The sequence below is a fragment of the Dipodomys merriami genome, unplaced genomic scaffold (genome assembly GCF_024711535.1).
Source record: "Dipodomys merriami isolate MVZ:Mamm:240054 unplaced genomic scaffold, mDipMer1.0.p SCAF_174, whole genome shotgun sequence".
In the NCBI taxonomy this organism is placed as follows: domain Eukaryota; kingdom Metazoa; phylum Chordata; class Mammalia; order Rodentia; family Heteromyidae; genus Dipodomys; species Dipodomys merriami.
Genome location: NW_027203093.1, coordinates 1,196,971 through 1,205,262, shown reverse-complemented (window position 1 = coordinate 1,205,262; position 8,292 = coordinate 1,196,971). Strand labels below are relative to the sequence as shown.

The window sequence follows — 8,292 nt, the reverse complement described above, 5'->3', positions numbered from 1 at the left end:
CCCCCCCACCACTGCGGTTGCCAGGGAAGCGGAAGGGGCCTCCCTCCTGCGGGAATCTCAGCTTCCGGAGCCCCATTCCTTATATGGTGCCTTGCTTTCCTCTGCCTCTTCTGGCTGCCGAGTGCTGCCAGCACCTTCTCCTCCTTCCTCCCTTTCCTCCCTCCCTCCCAGCCCTCCTCCCCTCTCTTCCTCCTCCCTCCCCCTTCAGCCTCCGGTCTCCTCTGGGAGCTCCTGGCCGGAGGCTCTGCCCTGCACCCTGCAGTGTTCAGGGCCCTGCGTCCCTCCTGGCCCTCCACACAAGTCCCCACACCGGTCCCCACTCGGGTCCCCACACGGGTCCCCACTCCGGTCCCCACACAGCAGCTTCCAGATTCCCGGGAGACCTAAGTGAAGCCTGCACCTCCCCAGGGCCGATCCAATTATGACACTGGGCTCACCCCCCCCCCCAGGCCCCGGGCAGGCCCCGGCCGCACCTGGCTAGCAGGCGCTGGTGTGTGCGCGCACACGCGTGGAGGTATATACTGTGCACATATGTGTGGGCACACACTCATGTACACACTGCACCAGCCGCTGCTGAGGACCTGAGGACCTCCTCCTGGCCGGGGCGGATGGCAGGTGTCCCGCGGCCCGCTGTCCCCCGCGGCCCCGCGCGCCCCGAGGTCCCCCGCAGCGGGTGGGCGGCGCGGGGCGCATTAGTCACCTCCCGCAGGCCGGGTGTGCAGGGGGGCGGGTCCTCGGCGCGCGGCCCGGGCGCGGGTGGGCGCCGGCGGGCGGGGCCTGCGCGGGGCCAATGGGAGCCGGCGCTCGGCGAGGGGCCGCCCACGGGCCCCGGCGGCATAAAGAGCCCGCGGCGGAGGCTCGGCGCAGAGCTGGTGGCCGCCTTTCCCGGGCTCAGCTGCAGGCAGCAGCCGATCCGCCGATCCGCCTGCCCCGCTTGGCCGACCCGCCGCTGCCGGCCCCGCGCCCCGCGCCCCGGCTCCCCGCGCCTGACCCAGAGGAGTTCTCCGACCTCCCGCCCGTCCCGAGCCACCACCTGCGCGCAGATGGAGCTGGACCGCATGACCACCGGCGGCCTCCACGCCTACCCCGGGCCGCGGGGCGGGCCGGCGGCCAAGCCCAATGTGATCCTGCAGATCGGTAAGTGCCGGGCCGAGATGCTGGAGCACGTGCGCAGGACCCACCGGCACCTGCTGGCCGAAGTGTCCAAGCAGGTGGAGCGCGAGCTGAAGGGGCTGCACAGGTCTGTGGGCAAGCTGGAGAGCAACCTGGACGGCTACGTGCCCACCAGCGACTCGCAGCGCTGGAAGAAGTCCATCAAAGCCTGCCTGTGCCGCTGCCAGGAGACCATCGCCAACCTGGAGCGCTGGGTGAAGCGCGAGATGCACGTGTGGCGGGAGGTCTTCTACCGCCTGGAGCGGTGGGCCGACCGCCTGGAGTCCATGGGCGGCAAGTACCCCGTGGGCAGCGAGCCCGTCCGCCACACGGTCTCCGTGGGCGTGGGGGGTCCCGAGGGCTACTGCCAGGAGGCCGACGGCTATGACTACACCGTCAGCCCCTATGCCATCACCCCGCCCCCCGCCACCGGCGAGCTGCCGGGGCAGGAGCCTGCCGAGGCCCAGCCGTACCAGCCCTGGGGGCCAGGCGAGGACGGGCAGCCCAGCCCGGGCGTGGACACGCAGATCTTTGAGGACCCCCGGGAGTTCCTGAGCCACCTGGAGGAGTACCTGAGGCAGGTGGGCGGTTCTGAGGAGTATTGGCTGTCTCAGATCCAGAACCACATGAACGGGCCAGCCAAGAAGTGGTGGGAGTTCAAGCAGGGCTCGGTCAAGAACTGGGTGGAGTTCAAGAAAGAGTTCCTGCAGTACAGCGAGGGCACACTGTCCCGGGAGGCCATCCAGCGCGAGCTGGACCTGCCGCAGAAGCAGGGCGAGCCCCTGGACCAGTTCCTGTGGCGCAAGCGCGACCTGTACCAGACCCTGTACGTGGACGCCGACGAGGAGGAGATCATCCAGTATGTGGTGGGCACACTGCAGCCCAAGCTCAAGCGCTTCCTGAGGCATCCGCTGCCCAAGACGCTGGAGCAGCTCATCCAGAGGGGCATGGAGGTGCAGGACGGCCTGGAGCAGGCCTCCGAGCCGGCTGGCCCCCCTCTGCCTGCCGAGGATGAGGCTGAGACTATCACTCCAGCCCTCACCAGCGAGTCCATGGCGAGTGACCGGACACAGACAGAATAGAGCCCAGCCCAGGGCCCCCCCAGCCTGCCTGCCACACCTAGCCTGTGGCTTTTGCCAACCAGGACTTGAGCTGGGGCTGATTTCCCCCCCACTCCGGGGGGGGCTCTGCCAGCTGGGCCCCCACACGCCCCCTGGCCTGATGCAGACACAAGCAACCAAAACAGCAAAGGAGCTACTCTCCTGCAAGGCTCCTGCCTGCCCCCCCTCGTCTGTCTTCCTGTCCCCTCCCCCCAAAGCCAGTGGTCCCATCGTCCTCACACTCAGGCCACTGCAGAAGACCCCCAGCTTCCTCATTCTGCTCCAAAGCCCCGGCCCTCTGGTCCGGACGGCAGGAGCCAATGGGCTCTCCAGTTCATGGGTACCCCAGGGCAGAAGCTCCAGAGAACCAGTGCCCAGGGAACTTCGGCTTCTGGGGACACCGCCTGCTCCTGGCAAACGCAGTAGAGCCGGCGGCCACCCTTGTGGACCCCGGGGACAAGCCGGCCAGCTTCAGGCAGCATGGCGCCCCTGCCAGGGGTGAGCTGAGACCACAGCTCCAGCAGCTTCAGCAGTAGACCTGATGTCCCGGTGTCTCCTGGCGCTCAGGTGAGCCCTGCTCAGTGACATCTTAGAGTTGGGGAGGGGGGGGAGCAGGTTCGTTTTCAGGGGGAGCCGCTGAGGGACAGGGTGGAGATGGCCTCGTGGGAACACAGATACTCCAGGGACTCAAGAAGGGGCTGGGCTGGGGGCTGGGCCGGGGGAGGTTGCTGAGCAAGCTCACAGAGACCCTGTGCTTTCTCGCCCCAGCATAGTGATTCACGGCAGTTTGGAGACGAAATCGGCTCGGATGACTCAGCCGCAGCGGCAGAGGGTCCCAGAGGGGCTGGCTGAGGCAAGACACTGCACTTTCGGAGCCAGGAGAATGACACCAGGTAATGGAGCCCGTCCTTCCTGCCCAACGCTACCCCTTGCCCACTGTCCTCATGAGGCCTCCAGGTGGCCCACTCCCCTGACCTCCGGGTGAGCTGAGAGGCTCGGCCAGCGTCGGGCACTCCAGCCTGGGGAAGACAGCCCATCCACCTGTCCACCTGTCCCTGATAGATAGTTTGAGTGAGGCTGGCACGTGGCTGCGCTGACCGGCTGCTTCTGCTTCTCCCCAGGTCTCCAGGCTTCCGACGAGTCTTTGCTGCTGTGCCTGGCGCGGTCCCCTCTCCTCTCTCTGAGCTGCCTGCACACGTCCTGGAGCAGCAGAGAGAGTGTGGCTGCGGAGAAGCAGTGGCCTGGCAGAGGGCAGCACCCAGCTCAGCCCCAGAGCTGGCAGTGCACAGGCCAGCGTGAGGGCCCGGGCTTTTGCCACGCTGGCCCCGCTGGCCACCAGATGCTTGCCCCCAGAGCCACCACAGCTGGAGCGGGGTTCCCTGCCTGGCCGCCCGGCCCCGAGCCCCTGCTCGCTGTGTGGTCCTCGCTTCCTGCCAGAGCCCTCCAGCAGCCCTGAGGCCACTGCCCCTTCCCCGTGGTCCCAGCCCAGCCCAGGAGGCCCCCAGGTCTCTCCTGCTGGGTTGTTCCAGGCATCCTGCCCTGCCCTGCTGTTGCCCAGGCTAGGCCCCATTCAGGCCCTGTCCATCCCCGGCACCAGTCCTGGGGGCTGGAAGCCGCTCATGCCTGCAGCTCAGCAGGCCTTGCCCACTGGAACTCTGGAATCTGGGGATTTATTCTGCAGACTCCCATACAGACGCTCCCCTGTGCCCCTGCCAGCCTCACAGATTTATTTTTGCAGAAGCCATACCCCTCCTCATTAACTGGCACAGGTGCAGGGGACCTGGGGTCGAGACCACAGGTGCCCACTGTCCCCTCCCTCCCCGACCGGACTGTGTACCCTGCCACGCCCCTGCCACCTCAGATTCTTTTATAAAAACAAGATTTTGTTAATAAAGCACTGAAACTTCTCTGAGCATCCCTGCTGTTTCTCTGAGGGGGGGCTGCGGGGGAACCCCCGTCCCGAGGCTGAGGACCTGTGGGCACAGTGAGGTGCACGTCACCTCCCAGAGGAACCTGAGCTGCGGTTCTGGGGGCCCTGGAGCCCCTCACTCAGGGGATATTACCACAGCCCCAAGCCTGGCTCAGTCTGGGGGGGGGCTTGCACTGAGCCAGGGCCTGTCCCCCAGGATAGCTCCTGCTGGACGGGGGTTTTGGGGGAGCCAGCCAATATCCATTGCTGGGGCTGGGGCTGCTCAGCCTGCTCAAGCCAGCCTGTCTGTCCTGGCTTCAGAGGCCAGCTTGGTCTCTGAGCCTATGTCCTCATCTGCCCAAGGAGATGAGCCAGCGTTAGCTCTAGACATGCACTGGCCGGAGGACTTAGGTGCCAGGGGCATTTGCTGCCCCATGGGAAATCAGAATTCCTTTTTCCTGCTGGGTTCCCAGAGGGGAGGCCACGGCAGCCTGGACAGGGCTCTTCCAGCAAGGGGAAGCAGCACCAGCAGAGACTGAGTGCCAGATCATGGGAGTTGTCCCAATAGTGGGGCTGCTCTAGCCAGGCCTGGCCCATGGGGCAGCCGGGACTCCTGATCTGAGCCAAAATTGGTGTCCCCCCAGTACGGGGGGGGACCTCACCCCTGCACTCAGCCTTCAACCTATGCACACAGCCCAAGGCGATCCTCCCCGTCAGCTGACTCTGGACTTGCAGCACACTTCCAAAGCAGTGTCAGCACAGTTAGGATTTGAGTGGATGGCTGGCACCGGGTCTGACTGACCATCATACCCACCCCTCCCAGCTGCAGGGCTGGCTCCTCCACTGCCCACGGGGCTCTGATGGGGCTGTTCTGCGGTTGCGGGGTCCTGGATAGAGCAGCAATGGCTGCGGGGGGGCCGAGCCAGAGCTGCACCTGCTGGTGACACAGCAGTGCTGCACCTGCCCAGGGGAGGGAGAGCGGGAGCAGGACACAGATGGAGTGGAGGGAGCCACCTGCCGCCAGGAAGCTCCTCACCCTCCAAGGCCGGGGTGCCCCCAGCGAGCGCCATACTCTCCAGTGAAAAGCTGCCTCTGCTCCTTCTTCCCCTTTGTCTCTTTTAACTAAGGAAACTGCTGACAAGAAGGAGGAGAAGAGAGCGGGGGGGGGAGGGGGGGCGGAGCCCAGCGGGCACACATACCCGCTGCTCACCAAGCTGGGAGCCCGGACATTGTTTCTCTTTCAATGTTACTGTGATTGACAAGCTCTTTGATCACAAGAGATTTGGGGCTCAGCTGTGTGTCTCTGATCCCAGGCAAACAGGCTGGGGGCTGTGTAGGGGAAGGATGTGGAGCAGCCCAGGCCTCCCAGCTCCTACAGCCTGATTTTGGACATCTTGCACAGCGGGCCTTAACAGCCTGGCCACACCTGCCCATCCAGGCGTCACAGGTCACCTGGAAGTCATGGCCTTCTAATCGTATCAGGAACGTCAGTAATTCTTGATCATACATTACACGTCACACAACAGTATGTAGGTTACAGAGCAGCTAAGAAAAGGTTAAGAAGAGAGTGGGGGGAGAGGTGAGGGTGCCCAGCAGTGCACAGCTGTAACCCCAAGAACTCCAGAGGCAGAGCTAGGAAGAGCAAGGGCCAGGCAAAAGCACGCGCAAGGCCCTAAATTTAATCCCTAGTACAACTACCAAAGTTTAAATTAAAAAAAGTCAAAAGATGCCGGAGGACTGCACGGCCACGCGGAAGGCCAGGCAGGGCTGCTTCACATGCAAGGGAAGCCTCTTCACAGCTGTGAAAAGCAGATCTGAGGGGGACGGTTCAAGAGTTTGCAGCGGGCTGTGTGTCAACTTGTCCTGAACTGAGGCAGAGAACGGTGGGCGTCCTTTGCTGTGACAATCCTGGGCAAGGCCCGTGGGGAGGTGGTAGCCAGTGTGCCCACCACGCCTCAGCCCAGCTGAGGGGCGGCGTCTGATGGCGGAGCTCCCAGCCTGCCTGGGTATCTAAGGTGATCTGTCACATCTCAGGTACAATCCTTTATCAGCATCAATAAATGAGCTGCTTTTGGGAGCGCTGGCAGGTGGCTGTGGATCTGTCTAAACAAAGCAAGGAGTCCTTCTCCCGTGGCCCTTGGGCACAGGGCACCATAGCTGGGTCACCCTGTTGCTCTGTAAGATGGCATTACTCAGGACCAGAGAAGCTAGAGCAAGCCTGCCCCCATCTCCCCAGGCAGTCAAGACGGAAGTGTCCTGGCACCGGTGCACTGTCTGGAAGGGGCAGAGAGCTCAGTGGAGCCTCCCTTAAGTGGGGCTGGTGGACACGGCTCCACCGGAGTTCAGCTAATGGAGAGTCCACTAGGAACCCCCTGGTCCAGGGTCTGCCACACCCTCAGGTCAGGACACCCCTACCAAGGTCTGCAGGAAGTTACCAGGGTCATACCCAGGTAGCCTGTGTACCTGTGCCTAAGGGTCAGTTGGGAATAGGCACGGGGGGGGGGAGGGGCTGCCAGTCTGGGTTGTGCAAGGCAGACTGATAAGAAGAGACTGGCAGATGGCAAAGGAGAGCATCTGGCTCAACGGGAGGCTTTCTGCCTCTCTTGGGCTTCAGTTTCCCCATCCACGCAGGCGTGGCCATTCCCGGACACCCCTGAGGGTGGCCAGCCGCGCAGCCCCATCCCATGGCTGCCATGCGTGGATCTGGCCCCCGGAGCCAAGAGGTACCTGGCCTCCTTCCTGGAGGAAGTGGGCTAATGTATGCCGCCCCAGTGCAAGAGAAAATGGGACACAAGCTGGGAGCTCCACGCAGGCGTGGGAGAGCCTGGGGGAGCCGGGGACACCGGAAGGCATACGGGAGCCTCCCTGCGCTTCCCCGGGAATGAGGAGTCCGGAGTGGCCAGTCCAGGGGTCAGGACACAGTGACTGCCGGAAGCAGGGGGTCACCCAAGGACAGCCCTGTGGGTGGTGGAGGCCAGCAGGAAGAGGGGCGTCTCAGGCGGAGTTCCACCTTTGCCCCGTTGGGACCCACCTCTGGCCCTCAGCAGAGCCATTGCAAATGCAGCTCCCTCCTGCCCTGTCCACGAAGGAGGAAGGCTAAGCCTCTGCAGGGGCAGCACCTGGAGGGAGGCAGCCCGGGCGGGACGTGGGTCAGGCAAGAAAGGCTTACCATGGTCTCTGAGCACTTCTAGGACACAGGACTCCAGGCAGGGAAGGGTAGCCAGCTCCACCCCAGGGACTCTGGCAGAGGTCCTGCCCCACCCCACCCCAGGGACCATGGGAGAGGCCCTGCCCCACCCCACCCCAGGGACCATGGGAGAGGCCCTGCCCCACCCCACCCCAGGGACCATGGGAGAGGCCCTGCCCCACCCCACCCCAGGGACCATGGGAGAGGCCCTGCCCCACCCCACCCCAGGGACCATGGGAGAGGCCCTGCCCCACCCCACCCCAGGGACTCTGGCAGAGGCCCCAGGAGTATCCGCCCCCCCCCCCCGCCTGTGCACACACAGTGTGCGTCTGTCAGGATGGAGACAGGGGTGTGAAGTGACTTGTCATTGAGGACCACAGGGGTCCCCGGAGGGGCGGGGTCACCAGGACAGGTGGCAGCTTCTGGGGATGGGGCAGGACGCTGCCCTCTGAGGCTGACGCCAGGGTCGAGGGGCAGCCAGGCCCCAGGCCCACTACCCAGCAGTGCCAGGGGCCGGTACGGGTGTCCGCATGGATGCGGGGTGGTGTCCTGGGCTGGTAGGTTCAGGCCGCAGAGCTGGGTGGGGAGGGGCCAGGCCCTGGCTCCTCAGGACTGGCTTCTGGCACAGGGGTACTTGGTCTCCGACCCCAAGGGCATCCCGAGACCCTGCCAGTAGGGGACCCCAGGGCTGCCCCTGATACCCCCTACTTCTTGGGGGACCTGCACCCTGTGCAGCCTCCTATGCGCCTCCCTCCCCTCTCAGGATCCCCGCTCCCCCACCCCTGCCCTGCCAGGCTCCCACCTGGGCCGTGGACCGCCCCACTTCCCCTGGACTTGGCGTTTGTCTGGCGGTCTCTCAGGACCCAGAGCCCCTCTCCGCTGGCAGCACCCTGAAGCAGATTCAGCCTGTGCAAGGTGGGCCTCCCCAGGGCTGGTTTGTCTGG

General features: G+C 64.8%; 1 protein-coding gene across 1 annotated transcript; it reads left to right on the top strand.

Moving 5' to 3' along the window:
- The first annotated feature begins 885 nt into the window (after positions 1 to 885).
- On the top strand, positions 886 to 4,159 carry LOC138829540 (activity-regulated cytoskeleton-associated protein). Its single transcript, XM_070025887.1, has 3 exons — positions 886 to 2,819; positions 3,021 to 3,145; positions 3,374 to 4,159. The coding sequence occupies exon 1, from the start codon at positions 1,044 to 1,046 to the stop codon at positions 2,232 to 2,234; it is 1,191 nt and encodes a 396-aa protein (XP_069881988.1). The 5' UTR covers positions 886 to 1,043; the 3' UTR covers positions 2,235 to 2,819; positions 3,021 to 3,145; positions 3,374 to 4,159.
- Positions 4,160 to 8,292: the final 4,133 nt, after the last annotated feature.